At 45.7% G+C, this 20,761-nt stretch overlaps 1 protein-coding gene across 7 annotated transcripts in view; it reads right to left on the reverse strand.

The window, feature by feature from the left end:
• Window positions 1–20,761, reverse strand: part of LOC137377146 (neuron navigator 2-like) — a 984,055-nt gene that overhangs the window by 298,481 nt on the left and 664,813 nt on the right. For all 7 annotated transcript variants that reach the window (XM_068046509.1, XM_068046511.1, XM_068046512.1 and 4 more), the window contains 2 exons: window positions 17,244–18,336; window positions 15,349–15,461 (listed from right to left, as the gene is read on the reverse strand). In XM_068046509.1, the coding sequence (XP_067902610.1) occupies window positions 15,349–15,461; window positions 17,244–18,336 (1,206 nt within the window). The remainder of the gene's footprint in view (window positions 1–15,348; window positions 15,462–17,243; window positions 18,337–20,761) is intronic.

The following is a 20,761-nucleotide window of genomic DNA, read 5'->3' on the forward strand; positions in this document are numbered from 1 at the left end:
TTCTTGGAAGAATAATGTAGGCCCCTTCTCCTTTTCTTAACTAACGGTCCTGGCTGACGACCAGCTATTGAAACATGAGGTACACGTTTCAATACTATTAAATGCCAAGTAACCCACATTGGGTTTGTCTCTGCTCTCAGAAGCTTTAGCTTGCTATGAAACTAAGCATCGCATTTCAGCTTACAAATTGTGCAAGTGCGACCTTGCTGCACTGCCTCCAGTTCAAACTTCAGACGACAGCGACTTCTCAGCTGGGTCTGCAGACTTGCTTCGAAGGGATTGGTTTCCCTTTCTCTGGGATTTTTCAGCTGGTATTTAAAATGACTGATGGCAAAAAGATGCCTGTTGTGTGCTTGGATCAGGCGCACAAGAGAACAACTTATTGACAAAACTTTGGTCATTACTGAGGCCTGCTTTGAGTCCTCACACCGCTTAATATTCATCTGGTGTTTCTCTTTTTCATACTTTTATTTGTCTTCCTTTAAAGACTGTCATGGCACAAACAGTTAGAAAGGGTACAATAAGAGCTGGCCAAACCTCAGACTACAAAACATCCATTCAGTACCTTTAATGCACTGAATCCTGCTCCATTGAAGAATCTATTGCCACAGTTTTTTTTTGTATCTGCCCCAGTTCCTCCCCCCTCTGCAAAGAAAGACAGAATGGATTCCTGTCATCAGGAACAATACAAAAATCAGTGGACAATTTTATGTTTTCTCACCATTTACAATCAAACTGGATCTGGGAATTTACAAGGTACTTTTTATGATCAACAGATTTTTCCAAAAAAATTAACTGGCTCCTGCAGGTTTTTAAAAAATAAACTGTAAAATTGTCTCATGTTGAAAATATGAAGTCTATGGCATGAATAAATTTAGGTTGGATTGGCCCCAAATTAGGAGAATGTCAACTTCACATCACTGTTGATTGAATCAAGTCAGAGAAGCTGTCAGAGTTGAAATTAAGACCTGTACAGCATTTCCAAAAACGATCCATCATTTGAAAATAACTTTGCTGATTTCAAAACTTACTAAATAGTACTTTTTTTAACGCCTTAAGAGTTTCTTCTCGATCTCTTGATAAAAATTGAAGAAAATCAAAATAATTTTAAAGGTGCTGGCAGATATCCCGTGGTATTGCTGAATGTAATTCAGAGGTTACACTGTTGTAAAGGGGTAATGAGGTGTGGAAACGGGGGAGGGGTGCAAGTGGGAACGCCTTCAATATTGTTAGGTTTGTCATTTTCCTTGTTCAAAGTTCTATCTGATAAAGTCCAAGTGAAACAGTGATGTGATTTTTTTTTAAAAAACATCAGTTACCCAAGAATGGTTTCAGCATTGTTCAGAGTTGTCAATTCAATTTATCGATGGATGGGGTAGAAGGGATTTACAAACAGGAGCCCACAGCTCAAAATGTGGTGGTATTCAATTGATGCAGGAGCCAAGCTGAAGAGGTGGAGGGTTTCCCATTGAAACAGGATGAACAAAGGCAGCAGCAGAAAACAAAGCCCAACTCAACAACTGAAGCTTTTGTCAATTACTCAGCTCCTGACACAGGACTAAGCCTCGAGGAGAATTTTTTTTTGTGTACTGAGCTGTTATGTTCTGGAATGCACTGCCAGAAAGGGCGGTGGAAGCAGATTAAATAATATCTTTGAAAAGGGAATCAGATAAATATTTGAAAGGGAAACCTTTGCAGGGCTATGGGGAAAGCGCAAGGGAGTGGTTGGATAGGTCTATCAAAGTGCCAGCACAGATGTGTAATGGGACCAAAGATCTCGTTCTGTGCTGTATCATATGAACATAAGAACATACGAATTAGGAGCAGGAGTAGGCCACTTGGCCCTTCGAGCCTGCTCTGCCATTCAATAGGTTCATGGCTGAACTGATTACTCCACACTTCCACCAACTCCCGATAACCTTCCACCCCCTTGCTTATCAAGAATCTATTTACCTTTGCCTTAAAAATATTCAAAGACCCTGCTTCCATTGCCTTTTGAGAAAGGAAATTCCAAAGACTCACGACCCTTCAATAGCACCCTCCAAATCCACGACCTCCACCACCTGGACAAGGGCAGCAGATGCATGGGAACACCACCACCTGCAAGCGCCCCCCAGCCCCCCACAAGCCACTCACCACCCCAACCCGGAACTCCACTGCTGCTCCCCCACTGTCACGGGTCAAAAGCCTGGAGCTCCCTCCCCAGCAACGCCACAGGTGCACCCACTCCACACGGACCGTGGCGGCTCAAGAAGTCAGCCCACCTCCCAAAGGCAACCAGGGATGGCAACAAATGCTGGCCTAGCCAGCGATGCCCACATCCCACGAACGAATAAAAAAACGCTATTAGGTCTTCACCTTTTGGAATTCATTCCTTGGTTGAAGCACCTTCAAACTCCCTCCTTATCTTCAAAACAACCTGAAGGCTCTTGAACTCTCTCCATGCACCTTGCTCAGAAATCACTCACTGTGCATCTATGACTCCAGAAATGATCCTCCAGGGTTTCATCACTGTGTCAGAAATTCTATGAGTAAGAGTACCATATTATTCCGATTTATGAAATCATCGAATTTTAGAGCACAGAAGGAGACCATTCGAACTAATTCCATCATCCAGCTCTCCATCCATAGCCCTGCATCTTTCTCAAATCAAATGCTTATCTGCTGTGAATGCAGGTCATTCATACGTAGCAGGAGAAGAGGGTGTCAAGCTCAAGTCCCTGTGATAATCAACACAATTCTTTCTCTCACTTGACCCAATTATCTTACTACTGCCCTGTTTCCTTTCCTGACCCAGGGATAAATAAACATCCATAATACTCACTGACCTTAACTTACAAAAGGAGATTCTCATACAAGTTGATGAAAACTAGTTAATGCCCCCAGTCCACGTGAACTCTACCTCAGGATATCCAAGCAGGAAAGGAAATTTATGAAACACTAATGATCATGTTGAAGGAATCAATGAGCACTTGGGACATTCGAACTGATTGGAAAATGGCGAATGTAGTTCCTAAATTTCAGAAATATGACTTGGCAAGTCCAGTTTGCTATTCTACTTCTGGGTATTGATTTATTCTGCTTTCAAATTATTGAAATTTGTAGCTACTCTTCCTAAAATATGCTAAAATTGGTGCCATCATTGGCTGCAATCAGTTAGCTCCTCAAATACTAGGGATTGAATGCAGAAGGTTCCTGGTCTCTTTACTACAGTATTGAATGACTTATTATTATTGACTATTGAAAGCTACTGAAGCTCCACTGAGCTGCCTAGAGTCCTGTGATATTTCCCCACCACGGGTAATTAGATTCCTAGATGGTAAATTATAATTTCAACAATATTGTAGATTTTAAATATCAATGTGACTCCTGACAAAGCAGAGCATGCGCGGAGCGATCGCGGATGTCATCAGTGCGTGCCATCATAAATGGGCGCATGCACGTGTGAACAAAGAACAAAGAACAAAGAAAATTACAGCACAGGAACAGGCCCTTCAGCCCTCCAAGCCTACGCCGATCCAAATCCTCTATCTAAACCTGTCGCCTATTTTCTAAGGGTCTGTATCTCTTTACTTCCTGCCCATTCATGTATCTGTCTAGATACATCTTAAAAGACGCTATCGTGCCCGCGTCTACCACCTCCGCTGGTAATGCGTTCCATGCACCCACCACCCTCTGCGTAAAGAACTTTCCACGCATATCCCCCCTAAACTTTTCCCCTTTCACTTTGAACTCATGTCCCCTTGTAATTGAATCCCCCACTCTGGGAAAAAGCTTCTTGCTATCCACCCTGTCTGTACCTCTCATGATTTTGTACACCTCAATCAGGTCCCCCCTCAACCTCCGTCTTTCTAATGAATATAATCCTAATCTACTCAACCTCTCTTCATAGCTAGCGCCCTCCATATCAGGCAACATCCTGGTGAACCTCCTCTGCACCCTCTCCAAAGCATCCACATCCTTTTGGTAATGTGGCGACCAGAACTGCACGCAGTATTCCAAATGTGGCCGAACCAAAGTCCTATACAACTGTAACATGACCTGCCAACTCTTGTACTCAATACCCCGTCCGATGAAGGAAAGCATGCCGTATGCCTTCTTGACCACTCTATTGACCTGCGTTGCCACCTTCAGGGAACAATGGACCTGAACACCCAAATCTCTCTGTACATCAATTTTCCCCAGGACTTTTCCATTTACTGTATAGTTCACTCTTGAATTGGATCTTCCAAAATGCATCACCTCGCATTTGCCCTGATTGAACTCCATCTGCCATTTCTCTGCCCAACTCTCCAGTCTATCTATATTCTGCTGTATTCTCTGACAGTCCCCTTCAGTATCTGCTGCTCCACCAATCTTAGCGTCGTCTGCAAACTTGCTAATCAGACCACCTATACTTTCCTCCAAATCATTTATGTATATCACAAACAACAGTGGTCCCAGCACGGATCCCTGTGGAACACCACTGGTCACACGTCTCCATTTTGAGAAACTCCCTTCCACTGCTACTCTCTGTCTCCTGTTGCCCAGCCAGTTCTTTATCCATCTAGCTAGTACACCTTGGACCCCATGCGCCTTCACTTTCTCCATCAGCCTACCATGGGGAACCTTATCAAACACCTTACTGAAGTCCATGTATATGACATCTACAGCCCTTCCCTCATCAATCAACTTTGTCACTTCCTCAAAGAATTCTATTAAGTTGGTAAGACATGACCTTCCCTGCACAAAACCATGTTGCCTATTACTGATAAGCCCATTTTCTTCCAGATGGGAATAGATCCTATCCCTCAGTATCTTCTCCAGCAGCTTCCCTACCACTGACGTCAGGCTCACCGGTCTATAATTACCTGGATTTTCCCTGCTACCCTTCTTAAGCAAGGGGACAACATTAGCAATTCTCCAGTCCTCTGGGACCTCCCCCATGTTTAAGGATGTTGCAAAGATATCTGTTAAGGCCCCAACTATTTCCTCTCTCGCTTCCCACAGTAACCTGGGATAGATCCCATCTGGACCTGAGGACTTGTCCACCTTAATGCCTTTTAGAATACCCAACACTTCCTCCCTCCTTATGCCGACTTGACCTAGAGTAATCAAACATCTGTCCCTAACCTCAACATCCGTCATGTCCCTCTCCTCGGTGAATACCGATGCAAAGTACTCGTTTAGAATCTCACCCATTTTCTCTGACTCCACGCATAACTTTCCTCCTTTGTCCTTGAATGGGCCAATCCTTTCTCTAGTTACCCTCTTGCTCCTTATATATGAATAAAAGGCTTTGGGATTTTCCTTAACCCTGTTTGCTAAAGATATTTCATGACCCCTTTTAGCCCTCTTAATTCCTCGTTTCAAATTGCGCCTACAATCCCGATATTCTTTCAAAGCTTCGTCTTTCTTCAGCCGCCTAGACCTTATGTGTGCTTCCTTTTTCCTCTTAGCTAGTCTCACAATTTCACCTGTCATCCATGGTTCCCTAATCTTGCCATTTCTACCCCTCATTTTCACAGGAACATGTCTCTCCTGCACGCTAATCAACCTCTCTTTAAAAGCCTCCCACATATCAAAAGTGGATTGACCTTCAAACAGCTGCTCCCAATCTACATTCCCCAGCTCCTGCCGAATTTTGGTATAGTTGGCCTTCCTCCAATTTAGCACTCTTCCTTTAGGACCACTCTCGTCCTCATCCCTCAATAGCTGCAATCGCCAGCTCCATTCCCCCGAACACTACCCCGCTCCCTTCCGCCATTCCCGCTTCAATTGCCACTTTCAATTTCCCGCTCCATTCTGCCTCGCCACTGCCTTCCCTCAGCCACTCGCCCCCGCCTCACTGCTGCCTTTCCTCAGCCACTCACTCCCGTCCTCGCCCATCCCCCGCCTCGGCCACTCACTCCAGGCCTCGCGCTTCCCCCCTTCAGCCGGTCGCTCCCCGCGTGCTGCCCAAAGTAGCGGAAGGGGTGGGGAACGAGCCACCGAAGCGGCAAGGCGGGGAGCGAGTGGCTGAGGGGTGACAGGGCAATACAAGAGCGATTGGCCAAAAAGAGGGAAGAGGCATGGAGCGAGTGGCTGGGCGAGGAGTAGGGAGGGAATAGCCGAAGTAGGGAAGTGGCAAGGGCGGGAGCAAGTGTCTGAGGGAAGCAGCGGCAAGGTGAAGAGTGAGTGGCTGAGGGGGGAGAAGCAGCACGGCGCGGGAGGTAGCAGCGAAGAGAAGCACGATGGCAGGAGGGAGCGGGGTACTGTTGGTGTTGGGATGGAGGCGGCGATCACAGCCATTGAGGGGGTTTGACTTTCAGGCTGCGTTTGACCTTTGTGACAAATTGAGCAGTGCCACCTTTATTACTAGCAGCTCCCTGAGACATCACAGATAGTGACATTTCAGTGGATGAGGCTACATTTGCGCATTTGCCAGTACTGCGCTACCGAATGATTACGTTGTCAGCAAACACAGTTAGTTCATCAAATACTAGGGATCAAATGCAGAAACTTCCTGATCTGTGTACTGCAGTATTGAATGACTATTATTATTGACTATTGAATGCTATTGCAGCTCCACTGAGCAGCCGAGAGTCCTGCGTTATTTCTCCTTCATGGGTAAATAGATTCCTTGATGGTAAATTATAATTTCAACAATGTTGTAGTTTTTAAATATTCGTTTTATGGGATGTGGGTGTCCTTGGCTACGGCAGCATTTGTTGCCCATCATGAATTTCCCTTGAGAAGGTGATGGTGAGCTGCCTTCTTGAACTGCTGCAGTCCATCTGATGCGAGTACACCCACAGTGCTGTTAGGGAGGCAGTTCCAGGATTTTGATCCAGCGACAGTGAAGGAATGGTGATATATTTCCAAGTCAGGATGGTGTGTGGCTTGGAGGGGACCTTGCAGGTGGTGGTGTTCCCATGCATCTGTTGACCTTGCTTATTTCTCACGGGTTTGGAAGGTGCTGTCGAAGAAGCCTTGGAAAGTTGCTGCAGTGCATCTTGTAGATGGTGCACACTGCTGCCACGGTGCATCAATAGTGGAGGGAGTGAATGTTGAAGGTGGTGGACGGGATGCTGATCAAACAGGCTGCTTTGTCCTCGATGGGCGTCGAGCTTCCTGAGTGTTGTTGGAGCCACAGTCATCCAAGCAAGTGGACAGTATTCCATCACACACCTGACTTGTGCCTTGTAGATGGTGGACAGGCTTTGGGGAGTCGCGAGGTGGGTTACTCACCACAGAATTCCCAGTCTCTGACTTACTCTTGTAACCACAGTATTTATGTGGCTGCTTCAGTTCAGTTTCAGGTCAATGGTAACCCCCAAGATGTTAATCATGTGGGATTCGGTGATGGCCATGCCGTTGAATGTTAAGGGGAGATGGTCAGATTCTCTATTGCTGCAGATGGTTAGATTCTCTCTTGCTGGAGATGGTCATTGCCCAGCTCTTGTATGGCACGAATATTACTTGCCACTTATCAGCCCAAGACTGAATGTTGTCCAGGTATTGTTGCTGTCATGCTAGGCCCCCAGCTACCAAGAATGAGGCACATTAATTTTGTCATGAACATTGATTTTAAACTGTTGCTGGAGCGAAGAAAGGACTTGTTAAACAGATCAGCCGTGGCTGGAAAAGACATTTGCATATTAACAGATGGTGATTGGAAGGACAAAGGACCATTCCCTGACACATTCAATCCAAAATGGACCTTGATCACCAAGTATTGTGTGTAAGAGGAGTATTCCAGAGACTGCTAAGGTGATACAATCAAAGATGTGGTCAGACCAGTCAGTCACATGACTAATCTGCTTGGCAACCTGGGTGTTTCTGAATTGTACAAACAGTTTGAACTGAGAAAAGTTTGTTTGCTCTTGCACTGAGAAGATCTCTCCTGTCTGCTCCCATCTCTTTCTCACAAGCCTTGGAATCCACTGAAGAAACATAAACCCCAAGAGAGAAAAGTCTCCTACAGCGAACAAGGTTTAAGAAGAATACTGAGCCCCAATGAAAAGCAAGAACTACCTATAATCAAGGACTCTACAGTGAGCTCGAAGAACCATAACAAAAACTCTTCACAAATTGCCTCAAACATTTCCACTTTATTTCCTTCTGCTCTTTTCTGTCTATTTGCATGTGTGTATCACGTATGCATGTTAGCGTGGGCGCGTCATGTATCTGTAGGCGTCAACCAAATTAGAGTTTAAGTTGAAGTTTAATAAATTTCAACTTATCTTCTTTAAACCTAAGAAAGCCTGTTTGTGCTGGTTTCTTTGCCTTATAATTGGAAAGCGGTGAACAAGGATTCACCATGGGGGAGCTAAAAACACAGGTGTGTTTAAAATTAAACCCTGTTACGGTAAGACCAGGTGAGGGCTGAGAGGGACCCCTGGTCGTAACACTGCATATGGACACAGACTGCTTCAGTATCTGAGGGGTTTGGAAAGGTACTGAACATCGTACAATCATCAGCGAACATCCCCACTTCTGACCTTATATTGGAGGGAAGGCTGATGAAGCAGCTGAAAATGTTTGGGTCGAGGACCTTACCCTGAGGAACTCCTATCCTGGAGCTAAGACAATTGGCCTCCAATAACCACAACTATCTTCTTTTGTGCTAGGATGACTCCAACCAGTGGAGAGTTTCACCCCGATTCCCAATTTGGTTAGGGCTCCTTGATGCCACACTTGGTCAAATGCTTCCTTGATATTACGGGCAATTACTCTTACCTCCCCGCTTAAGTTCTTTTGTCAATGTTTGGACCAAGGCTGTTATGAAGTCAGAAGCCTAGTGGCCCTCACGGAACACAAACTAAGCATCAGTGAGCAGGTTGTTGCTGTTTAAGTGGTGCTTGACAGCACTTTCCACCACTTTGCTGATGATCGAGAGTAGAATGATAGGGAGGTAATTGGCCAGATTGGATTTGTCCTGATATTTGGGGACGGGACATACCTGGACAATTTTTCACATTGTCGAGTAGAAGCCAGTGTTGTAGCTGCACCAGAAAAGCTTGGCTAGAGGCGCGGCTAGTTCTACAGCACAAGTCTTCAGTACTACAGCCAGGATGTTGTCAGCACCCATAGCCTATGCAGTATCCACTGCCTTCAGCTGTTTCTTGATATCATGTGGACTGAATCCAATTGGCTGAAGATTGACATCTGTGATGCTGGGGATCTCAGGAGGAAGCAGAGATGGATCATTCACTCGGCACTTCTGGCTGAAGATGGTCGCCAACATTTCAGCCTTTTCTTTTGCACTGATGTGCTGGGCTCCTCCACCATTGAGGATGGGAATATTTGTGAAGCCTCCTCCTCCAGTTAGTTGTTTAACACTACATGTCCACCACCATTTAGGACTGGGTGTGGCAGGACTCGATATTCATCATTACATTTACAGCTTGACAAGAATAAAGCCAGTTCTTACATGAAAGATCAGTACTTTCCTCTTGCATTTGTAGAGAAAGAACATGAGAAAGCAATTCTCCCCAGCTCTACTTCAAATTAGATTAAAAATATAATCTGGTATGCTGTGTTACAAGTTATAAGAACAAAGAACAGTACAGCACAGGAACAGGCCATTCGGCCCTCCAAGCCTGCGCTGATCTTGATGCCTGTCTAAACTAACACCTTCTGCACTTCCGGGGACCGTATCCCTCTATTCCCATCCTATTCGTGTATTTGTCAAGATGCCTCTTAAATGTCGCTATTGTACCTGCTTCCACCACTTCCCCCGGCAGCAAGTTCCAAGCACTCACCACCCTCTGTGTAAAGAACTTGCCTCACACATCCCCTCTAAACTTTGCCCCTCTCACCTTAAACCTATGTCCCCTAGTAACTGACTCTTCCATCCTGGGAAAAAGCTTCTGACTATCCACTCTGTCCATGCCACTCATCACTTTGTAAACCTCTATCATGTCGCCCCTCCTCCTCCATCGTTCCAATGAAAACAATCCGAGTTTATCCAACCTCTCCTCATAGCTAATGTCCTCCAGACCACTCTCCAGGCAGCTCCCATCTCTTGGTGACTCTCGGTGCCACTAATTGGATGCTGAGCTTGTCTTCAGCCCAATTGGGGTATTTACAGTTAAAGATAGTGTTACATGAGTGACGCAGTTACGGCACGGGGCAGGACCCAGAAATTATCCAGGTGTTGGGTTCCCGGCCCCGATTTGAAAATCCAGCCCAATGGCTCTACTTTTACCAATTTACATTAAATGTTAAACCCAGAGACAATACTTGAACAAAAGACATCAGATTCACTTGAATCTGTGCTTGGCCCTCAATTTTGGTGTAACTACATGTTGGGAAATTCAAACACACAATACCCATTGAAGTCTGGCCTTCTTTCCAATGCATCAGTGTACAGGGTCAAACCAAATAGGCCAATATTGTCTTTCTTAATCAACCAGACACTTGGGAAAGATGGAGGACAGAATAGCAGGAATTCACACTGCCCCCTGAATCTTCTTAAAGATGGATGAAACAGCTCCCCAATGGCTTAGTAAGTTTAATTGGCCAGGAGCTAAAACCATGTAGGCCCAGATATCAGTAGGTCTCATACTCAGATTCTGCTGAGCTTGCTGATGTTCATTGGGGAGGCAGTAGGAATGTGACAATTGGCCTCCATGTCCCTGAATTATAGAGGAGGAAAAGGGAAAGAAAAGAATGGTAGGATTTCTCACTGTTGGTATTGCCTGACCTGCAATGGAAGTGAACTGGTGGACATGATCTCATTCAGGGGTGATGCTCCACAGTTAAATAATCTGTCAGAATGAGCACTTCAACAAGTCATTGGAGATCAGCCAACAATCAAGGACTGTAACCCAACAGTCAATGCACTTAGCAATGCAATAGTCACTTAAAAAAATAATGGTAGGGTTGGGCAGAGTCAACATGGATTTATGAAAGGGAAATCATGTTTAACAAATCTCTTAGAGTTCTTTGAGGATGTAACTAGCACAATAGGGGGAACAAGCAGATGTGGTGTATTTGGATTTTCAGAAGGCTTTCGATAAGGTTCCACACAAGAGGTTAGTCAGCAAAGTTACAGCACATAATATTGGGGGTAATATACTGGCATGGCTTGAGAATTGGTTAATGGACAGAAAACAAAGAGTAGGAATAAACGGGTCATTCTCAGGTTGGCAGGCTGTGACTAGTGTGGTACTGCAAGGATCAGTACTTGGGTCCCAGCTATTCACAATCTAATCAATGATTTGGATGTGAGGACCAAATATAATATTTCCAAGTTTGCTGATGACACAAAACTAGGTGGGAATGTGAGTAGTGAGGAGGATGCAAGAAGGCTTCAAGGGGATTTAGGCAGGCTAAGTGAGTGGGCAAAAACACGGCAGATCGAATCTAATGTGAAAAAATGTGAAGTTATCCACTTTGGTAGGAAAAACAGAAATGCTGAGTATTTCTTAAATGGTGAGCGATTGGGAAATGTTGACGTCCAAAGGAACCTGGGTGTCCTTGTCCATAAGTCACAGAAAACTAACATGCAGGTGCAGCAAGCAATTAGGAAGTCAAATGATATGTTGGCCTTTATTGCAAGAGGATTTGAGTACAGGAGTAAAGAATTCTTGCTGCAATTGTATAGAGCCTTGGTGAGAACACACCTGGAGTATTGCTTACAAGTTCTGGTTTCCTTATCTAAGGATACACTTGCCATAGAGGGAGTGCAACAAAGATTCACCAGGCTGATTCCTGGGATTGGGGGATGTCCCATGAGGAGAGATTGAGGAGACTGGACCTGTATTCTCTAGAGTTTAGAAGAATGAGAGGTGAACTCATTGAAGCATACTAAATTCTTACAGGGCTCGACAGGGTTGATACAGGAATGATGTTTCCCCGGCTGGAGGGTCTAGAACTAGGGGACAGAGTCTCAGGATAAGAGGTAGGCCACTTAGGACTGAGAGGAGGAGGAATTTCTTCACTCACTCAGAGGGTGGTGAATCTTTGAAATTCTCTACCCAAGATGGATATGAAGGCTCAGTCACTGAGTATGTTCAAGACAGAGAGCAATAGATTTCTAGATATTAAAGATATCAAGGGATATGGGGATAGTGCGGGAAAATGGCATTGAGGTAGAAGATCAGCCATGATCTAGGTCAGGGTTGTCCAACATATGGCCTGCGGGCCAGGATCCGGCCCTCCAAAGATTTCCATATGGCCCATGGACGTATTTCAGAGATGAGAAATTTCCCATTGGCTTCTTCTTCCAGACCAGCTTTAAAAAAAAATCACAATGTCAGTTTCACAGCTGACAGGTGCTGGGAGTGGGAACAGCAGTCTCCAAACCTCAGGCAGCTTCCGGGTTTTCCGGCGGGCTTTAAAAAAAAGTTGGGACCTGCCAGAAAACCCCGAGTCTGTCCAAAGTTCGGAAGCCGCTGTTCCCGCTCTCAGAATCCGTCATCTGTGAAACTGACATTGCGAATTTTTTAAAATATCGATCAACTACAAAGCTGCTCTGCAGATCGTTCTCGCTCTCTGCAGCTGTCGAGGCGGGGGGGAGGGGGCAGAGAAAGAGAGAGGGAGGGTCAGTGAAAAAGAGAAAGGGAAGGGACAGAGAAGGAGAGAAAGGGAGGAAGAGAGAAAGAAAGAGGGGGACAGCGTGAGAGAGAGAGCGGGACAGGAAGAGAGAGAGAGGGTGGGACAGAGAAAGAAAGAGAGAGAGAGGAGTCAGAGAGAGAGGGGGGACAGAGAGAGGCGGGGGGACAGAGAGGGCGGGGGGACAGAGAGAGGGGGGGACAGAGCGAGGGGGGGGACAGAGCGAGGGGGGGGGACAGAGAGAGGGGGGGGGACAGAGAGAGGGGGGGGGACAGAGAGAGGGGGGGGCAGAGAGAGGGGGGGACAGAGAGAGGGGGGGACAGAGAGAGGGGGGGACAGAGAGAGGGGGGGGACAGAGAGAGGGGGACAGAGAGAGGCGGGGGGACAGAGGGGGGGACAGAGGGGGGGGGACAGAGGGGGGGGACAGAGAGAGGGGGGGCAGATAGAGGGGGGGCAGATAGAGGTGGGGACAGAGAGAGAGGGGGACAGAGAGAGAGGGGGACAGAGAGAGAGGGGGGACAGAGAGAGAGGGGGGACAGAGAGAGAGGGGGGACAGAGAGAGGGGGGGGACAGAGAGAGGGGGGACAGAGAGAGGGGGGGACACAGAGAGAGAGGGGGACAGGGAGAGAGAGAGGGGGACAGAGAGAGAGGGGGGGGACAGAGAGAGGGGGGGAGAGAGAGAGGGAGGGGGACAGAGAGAGAGTTGGACAGACAGAGAGAGAGAGGGGGACAGAGAGAGAGAGGGAGAGGGAGGGGGACAGAGAGAGAGCGGGGGACAGAGAGAGAGAGAGAGAGAGAGGGGGACAGAGAGAGAGAGAGGGGGACAGAGAGAAAGGGAGACAGAGAGAGAGGGATAGAGGGGGGACAGAGAGAGGGGGGGACAGAGAGAGAGGGGGGGCCAGAGAGAGAGGGGGGACAGAGAGAGAGTGGGGGGCAGAGAAACAGGGGGCAGAGAGAGGGGGGGCAGAGAGAGGGGGGGGCAGAGAGAGAGGGGAGGCAGAGAGAGAGGGGAGGCAGAGAGAGAGGGGAGGCAGAGAGAGAGGGGGCAGAGAGAGAGGGGGTCAGAGAGAGAGGGGGGGCAGAGAGAGAGGGGGGGCAGAGAGAGAGGGGGGGCAGAGAGAGAGGGGGGGCAGAGAGAGAGGGGGGCAGAGAGAGAGGGGGCAGAGAGAGAGGGGGCAGAGAGGGGGGGCAGAGAGAGAGGGGGCAGAGAGAGAGGGGGCAGAGAGAGAAAGGGGCAGAGAGAGAGAGGGGCAGAGAGAGAGAGGGGCAGAGAGAGAGGGGGGCAGAGAGAGAGGGGGGCAGAGAGAGAGGGGGGCAGAGAGAGAGGGGGCAGAGAGAGAGGGGGGCAGAGAGAGAGGGGGGCAGAGAGAGGGGGGGGAGAGACGGGGGGGGGGGTGTGGAGAGAGACAGAGGGCGGGGGGAGAAACAGAAGGGCAGGGAGTCACAGAGAGGTGGGAGACACAGAGAGTTGGGAGGAGAGAGAGGGGGCTAGAGAAGCAGACAGAGTCAGAGACAGAGTCAGAGAGAGACAGAGTGTGATCAAGATCACTCCCTTCAGTTGGACATCTATGTAGAATACTCCACATCTCTACAACAAGTATGCAGGCAAACATTGACTACTTGTGCAAGCAAAAAAAAAGCAAAGTATCTCACTAAATCAGTGTTAACACAGTGAGGAGAAAGTAAGTCAATAAATTAAGCTTCTCATCTAAAGCTTCTTCACAAAAATGAACATGTTATTGTTTTCATGAACCGTAAAATTACTTTTTAATGCTTTTATCTTTCCAAAATTGTCTCACTGGCACCCTATTTAAGACAAAAATTGTAATGTGACCCCCACGCAAAAAGGTTGGATACCTCTGATATAGCTGAATGGCGGAGCAGCCTTTTGGGGCCGAATGGCCTACTCCTGCTCCTATTTCCTATGTTCCTATGCCTCGGTGAGCGGAGAGAAGGGGAGAAATTGAAAATTATAAGCTAAAAAGGTATTTTAAATAGGTAAAATCTACAGCAGATCGTCTTGAATAAAATGCTGCTTTATTTGGTATCAATGCAGGCCAATAAAATTTTTCAAAAAAAAGAATTGGCAACATCAGTAATTACACAGGCTAATGCAGAGGCAGTAGGAGAATCTGCTGCAAAACTACTGATTATTGTTATTTGTAAAGCTTTTTGTGTGCATTGTGGGGTTGTCCCCAGCAAATATTTGCACACTCTTGGGGAGCTCTGCAAATATTGTTATTCTCCCAAGAACCCCTATTCTAGCTTCCAAAAAACACTGGCAGCTGCCCAAACAAGAACAGCTTTAGCAATGCAGATTTTAAAAAAATTAGTGCACAGCAACTGAAATAGCGCAAGAAGAAACAAATACAGAAAAATAATACTGAATAAAAATTTTCAGGGCACTTGGCTCACAACGTGAAATAGCTTGGCCCCAAACAGTGATAAATCTGAAGATTTTGCAGACACCAGTTTGATATCCTATGCCTCACAAAATCATTAATCTGTATTTTGAAAAGGGTGGGGAAATCTCTATATTGTTTTCATATGTTCTATTTTAGTAGTGACTGTGAGATACTTCGGATAACAGTTAACCAAGCAGCAAAACTGTAAAACTCCATATATTAATTAGATTGCATTTGCATAAGGGTACAATTTATCCTTATCGTTATTTCTGTGACTGTGCATCAACAATTTCAAAGCGATTGATTAAAATAGAAGGTGCATCTTTGCACAGGACTGCAAAAATTCTAAGTTAACAAACTTCAGCCATTATTCCATTAATGTTATAGCCTTTTAGTGTATGTAAAAGATGGGTTAACTTACCGGGCAAATCTTCTATGCATGTTTGTCCATTTTTGCTGTATAGAACAGTATCCATGTTCACTCCCCCTGTACCAGATTCAGTCATCACATTTCCTTCGTTGTCTGCCTGTGACCTAAAAAACAAGGCACTGCAAATATAAACCTGCTTTAATGGAGTGAACAGCGGACCGCCTGCATAATTCATCGGTCCCTTATGAAGTAATCGTACAGAAACAGAGAAATGCACTGAACCATAGGTAAATCAGTTACTTGCACGCAAAATCATTTGGTGTAGTACAATTTATATTATACCTCATGCATTGCAACAGGAATGGTTTTAATGGTTTACCAGGTTAAAAATAAAACCAGCAAATTAAAGACACCTATTACAAAGGCTATTTGATTTTTGTTTATACAAGTTAATAACATTTCAATTTGATTGTTTTTTCCCCTCGGCTTTCAGTCTTCTTTATAACCACTTCATTTCACACCTTCTGTGCAAGCAGGAAGGAAGGACATGTCAATTGTGAATGGACTCTATCACACCACCTCTCACACCTTACCCTCTATTCCATGTTTTCTAGCCTGTTTCTCTTTTTTCCTCCCCAGTATAGTCCCTTTTCTGCCTTCATGAGAAAAGGAAAATAATGAGGTCAGAAGAGCCAGCTGCACAGAGGACTGGGAGCCACTCCAAAGTAGTTATTCACTTCAATAGAATGAAGTGGCCCTGTTTTGTCAACAGTCTTGGCAAGGCAATTGGATAAGGAAGAGGGAGAGGGAAAGCCTCCTTTAGGACATTCTTACACATCGCAGCACAAATGTTGAGAATTCTGGCAACCCGGAGTTAAATTAATGGTCCTTCCAAAATTTTGTCAAAAACATTTTCCACTTTATTCTTGAGCAAGAGCAACACTGAATAATTGCTCTTGTGATTAATTTTAATTACAATTCTGTCCCCCACCCCTCCTCCTTCTGAAGGTTCCAACTCATGTTAGAGTACCATCCCTTGATGCCAGTCCTTCATTACCCTTGCCAAAGAGGTCATACACCAAGTGTGAGCCTAAACATTAAGTATCCACACAATTTGGGGTGCGGCACCATAACGAAGCCCAATCCCATCATCTGATTTCCACACACGTGCTATCTACCAGATCACATTGCCGAGCAATCAGGATTGAAAACACTTTTCAGCCACAGGTATCCTTAAGCTAGGAGAGAAACAGAGGCTGACTATGACCGCCCAGCTGTTTCTACAACTGACAGCAGCTAAGTCAACACAGAAACCATGGATCAAACCCAGAATCAGCTCCCCTGACTGTTAAGGGAATTAATAAAGGGGAGTAGCTTGAGTCAGGCAGACAATACTTAATAGGTAGTCTGAACATGTTCAATAAAAGTGCTACAGTTGACTTCAGCAATTCTGGATTAGCAAGAGGGAAATCAGCCAAAATGTAACCTCCTCATCCTGCTGGAAGTTTAAATGTGTGAATGTCAGCTGAGGATAAGATAGGAATTGGCTGTGGTGTTCACTGCAGTTTAAATAACATCCTTATACCTCATCACTAAGTAAAGGTACTGGAAGGCAACTACGGTATTGTCACCATCAAAGAGGAAGGGAGAGTTGGGGAGAAAATTGGAAGAAACAATTTTCATGGAACAACCTGGGATTTTCTATTCAGTGTGGCTTAGTGTCACACCAAATGGTGCACTTATTTAGCAAGGAAGCAGTCTTTGGCAATTGCTAGTGTTTCAATGATCTGAAGTATCTTCTGCCCTTCAACTGGGAGGGAGCACGTACAATCATATTTGTCCAATGCCACTCATATTAACTCAAAATAAAATAGTACAATAGTTTAACATGCACAACAATGAATAACTTCCATCTGATATATTTCAATGTCACATATTAGACGTACCTATACATGAAAGGAGCAACAGTGGCAGTGTTGGGGTGGTTGTATTGGTGCTGTGGGTGAGGTAGCTGTACACTGACTGTGTTACTTCCTGTAGTTTGGGTTGTGCTGACTGTAGTCGCAGCCTGAGCGTTGCTGTTGGTAGACGGTGTTCCTCCTGCCCCTTTTCCTTCAGAGGAGGCTAAACTACTGGAACTGGAATTCTTACTATCCATTTGTGATTTCTGCAGTGAGAGTCCAGCACCCAACTTTCCACTGCGGGGTCTCTCGGCTTCCTTTGCAGGAGCTTGGGCACTTGTAGTTTTCCCTGTAGAGATTTTTAGCCCTGGTTTTGGTATTCCACTTTGCTGAGGTGCAGGGGGATCTTTTTTAGCACCGTTCAATTTCCCTCCTTTTGGGATGAAGCTTGAAATCTTGGAGGATTTTTTTGGCATGTCAGAAACAGAGACCTGTGGCTCCTCTTTCGGCTCCTTCTCCACTTCAGTTTTTTCAGAGACGGACGCCCTTTTGGACACCTCCTTCGTTTTGTCTTTCTCTTTATCCTTCTGTTTCTCTTTTTCCTTTTCACTGCCTTTTGGCGAGCTTTTTTTATTGCTCAGTGCTCGACTGATGGTCCTTTGTGCGATGCCTTTTAGTGCAATTTTTGGGCTGTTCGAGGCAGGTGCGGCGTTATTAATGCTTCTGGCTGAGGCATCTGCCTCGCCAAGGTCCACACAGTTGGAAGGGGGCTCCACTCTCTCACAGCTGCCATCGCGAGGCCCTGAGTTCTCCAGGCTGGTTCCACCAGCCTTGGAACCACCTTTACTATTAAACAGCTTTAATTTCTCCAGCATGGATTTCTGACCATTGGCATTGGACTTGGCAGTAGGTTCGACTGCAGGTTTGGGCGGTTCCTGCGAGGGCTGCTTTACGGATAACATGGAAGACGTGGCAGTGTGCTTAGCATTGAGGGATTTGCTGCGCCAGGGTTTGGCAGAGTTGGGCTGGGGAATGGCAGATGTGCTTCCACCGATGCTGCTCGTGCTGCTGCTCGCTGAAGACTGTACATTCTCATTCATTCCTGGCTGTTGGGCTGCGTTGTCTGCTGGCTCTGGAACTAGAACAGAATAATCATAAGTGGAGCAAGTCTACAAACTCTTCTGACCCTTCAGCTTCTTTCCATAAAAGGAAGGCTGTATTTAAAATACTTACTCAGCGTACTTAGTCCATTTTCTCTGTTCATTTGTCTTGCCCTAGACACTGCAGTCTTATATACGATAGACATTTTAAATAAATATGTCAGGTTTAATGTATTTTTCCAAAATGTTGGTAAGAGCCACAGACCCTTCATCGAAGGACAGTTTTCAAAATTACAACCCTGTTTGGTCTTTAAAGTATACAACAATTACACAGCAATGGAAGCTAACCAAACTTGAGAAGGTGAATGGAGTATTACAGGAAGGGTGCTTTGGAATGTTTTATTCATAGGGGAGTCATAAAAAAAGTACAGTATAATCAGATGTCAGTGTATTGCAGTAAGGATTTGGGGGTGGGCGGGGGTTTATTTTACACACATAAAGCGTTATGCTGTGAAAATATATTTACCACCCACAGCCAGGCACATCAGTAAATCTTCTTTACTAATAGCCGGACAATGTGATAAAGTACTATATAAATGCAAATACTTTTCTTTCTTAACATCTCAACAAGGAATGCAACAGAAGCAAAATACTGCGGATACTGAAAATCTGATATAGAAGCTTGGGCTGATAAGTGGCAAGTAACATTCATGCCACATGAGTGCCAGGCAATGACCAGCCCCAACAGGACAGAATCTAACCATCTCCCCTTGACATTCAACAGTATTACCATCGCTGAATCCCCCACTATCAACATCCTGGGGGTTACCATTGACCAGAAACTGAACTGGTGCAGCCACATAAATACTGTGGCTACAAGAGCAGGTCAGAGGCTGGGAATTCTGCGGCAAGTAATCCACCTCCTGACTTCCCAAAGCCTGTCCACCATCTACAAGTCAAGAGTGTGATGGAATACTCTCCACTTTCCTGGATGAGTATACCTCCAATACTCAGGAAGCCCGCGTGATCCAGGACAAAGCAGCCTGCTTGATTGTCACCCCATCCACCACCTTAAACACTCACTCCCTCCACCACCAATGCACAGTGATAGCAGTGTGTACCATCTACAAGATGCACTGCAGCAACTCACCAAGGCTCCTTCAACAGCACCTTCCAAACACGCGACCTCTACCACTTAGAAGGACAAGGGCAACAGGCGTGTGGGAACACCACCAGCTGCAAGTTCCCGTCCAAGAAACACACCAGCCTGACTTGGAAAGATATCACTGTTCTTTCACTGTCACTGGGTCAAAACCTTGGAACTCCCTCCCTAACAGCACTGTGGGTGTACCCGCACCCTACAGCGGTTCAAGAAGGCAGCTCACCACCACCTTCTCAAGGGCAATTAGAGATGGGCAATAAATGCTGGCCTAGCCAGCGACACCCACATCCTATGAAATGAATAAAAAAATGCAGGAAATTCTCAGGAGGTCAGGAAGCATCTGTGGGAGTGAAAGAGTTAACGTCGCAAATCAATGACCCAACTGGCTCAGTGCTGGTTAAAATAATGAGCAGCTGAGCTATAGAGACAAGGAAAGTTCAAGGTATGATCCCTTTTTGTTTTGAGTTACCAACTCGCAGGCAGTACTGGGCTATACACTTGGCTTCAAACACCATTCAGTTTGGAACAGAAGAAAGTGCCAAGGCTCCCAATCATAATTACAAGCTAGAAAAACAGCCATCTACTAGCTACACAGGGCACCTGGTTTCTGTACAGCCACACCCGAGCAGAAATAAACCAGGAGAGGGGGAAGGGAGAAGAAACTAGCAAAAGTCATTATATGTAAAGAAATAAAATAAAGACTTGCATTTATATCACACCTTTCATGACTTCAGGTTGTTCAAAAGAGCTTTACAGTCAATTAATTACTTCTGAAATGTAGTCACTGTTGTAAAATAGGAAGCACAGCAGCCAATTTGTGCACAGCAAGCTCCTACAAATAGCAATGTGATAACGACCAGATAATCTGTTGTAGTGATGTTGATTGTGAGATAAATATTGGCCAGGACACCGTGGATAACACTCTGTTTTTCTTTGAAATAGTGCCATGTGATCTTTTATGTCCACCTGAGAGGGCAGATGAGCGTCAGTTTAACCTCTCATCCAAAAGACGGTGCCCTCCAATAGTGCAGAGCTCCCTCAGTACCGCACTGGAGTGCCAGCCCAGATTTGCAAGTTCAAGTCTTCTGACTCAGAGGTGACAGTTCTACCAACTGAGACACAGCTGATACATATGTACACAGAGATTGCACAAGTGTAGATTTTTTTCTTTAAATAATCCTCTTTCATCTGTGTCAGGAGTTGATGGGCAGGAAGGCACTGGCTACTTTGTCACTTTACGTCAACTCATAAAAAACACGTGAATAGCCAGCATTGAAAATAAGTTCTGCAGAATCCACCCT

This window comes from Heterodontus francisci, chromosome 14, assembly GCF_036365525.1.
Source record: "Heterodontus francisci isolate sHetFra1 chromosome 14, sHetFra1.hap1, whole genome shotgun sequence".
NCBI lineage: Eukaryota > Metazoa > Chordata > Chondrichthyes > Heterodontiformes > Heterodontidae > Heterodontus > Heterodontus francisci.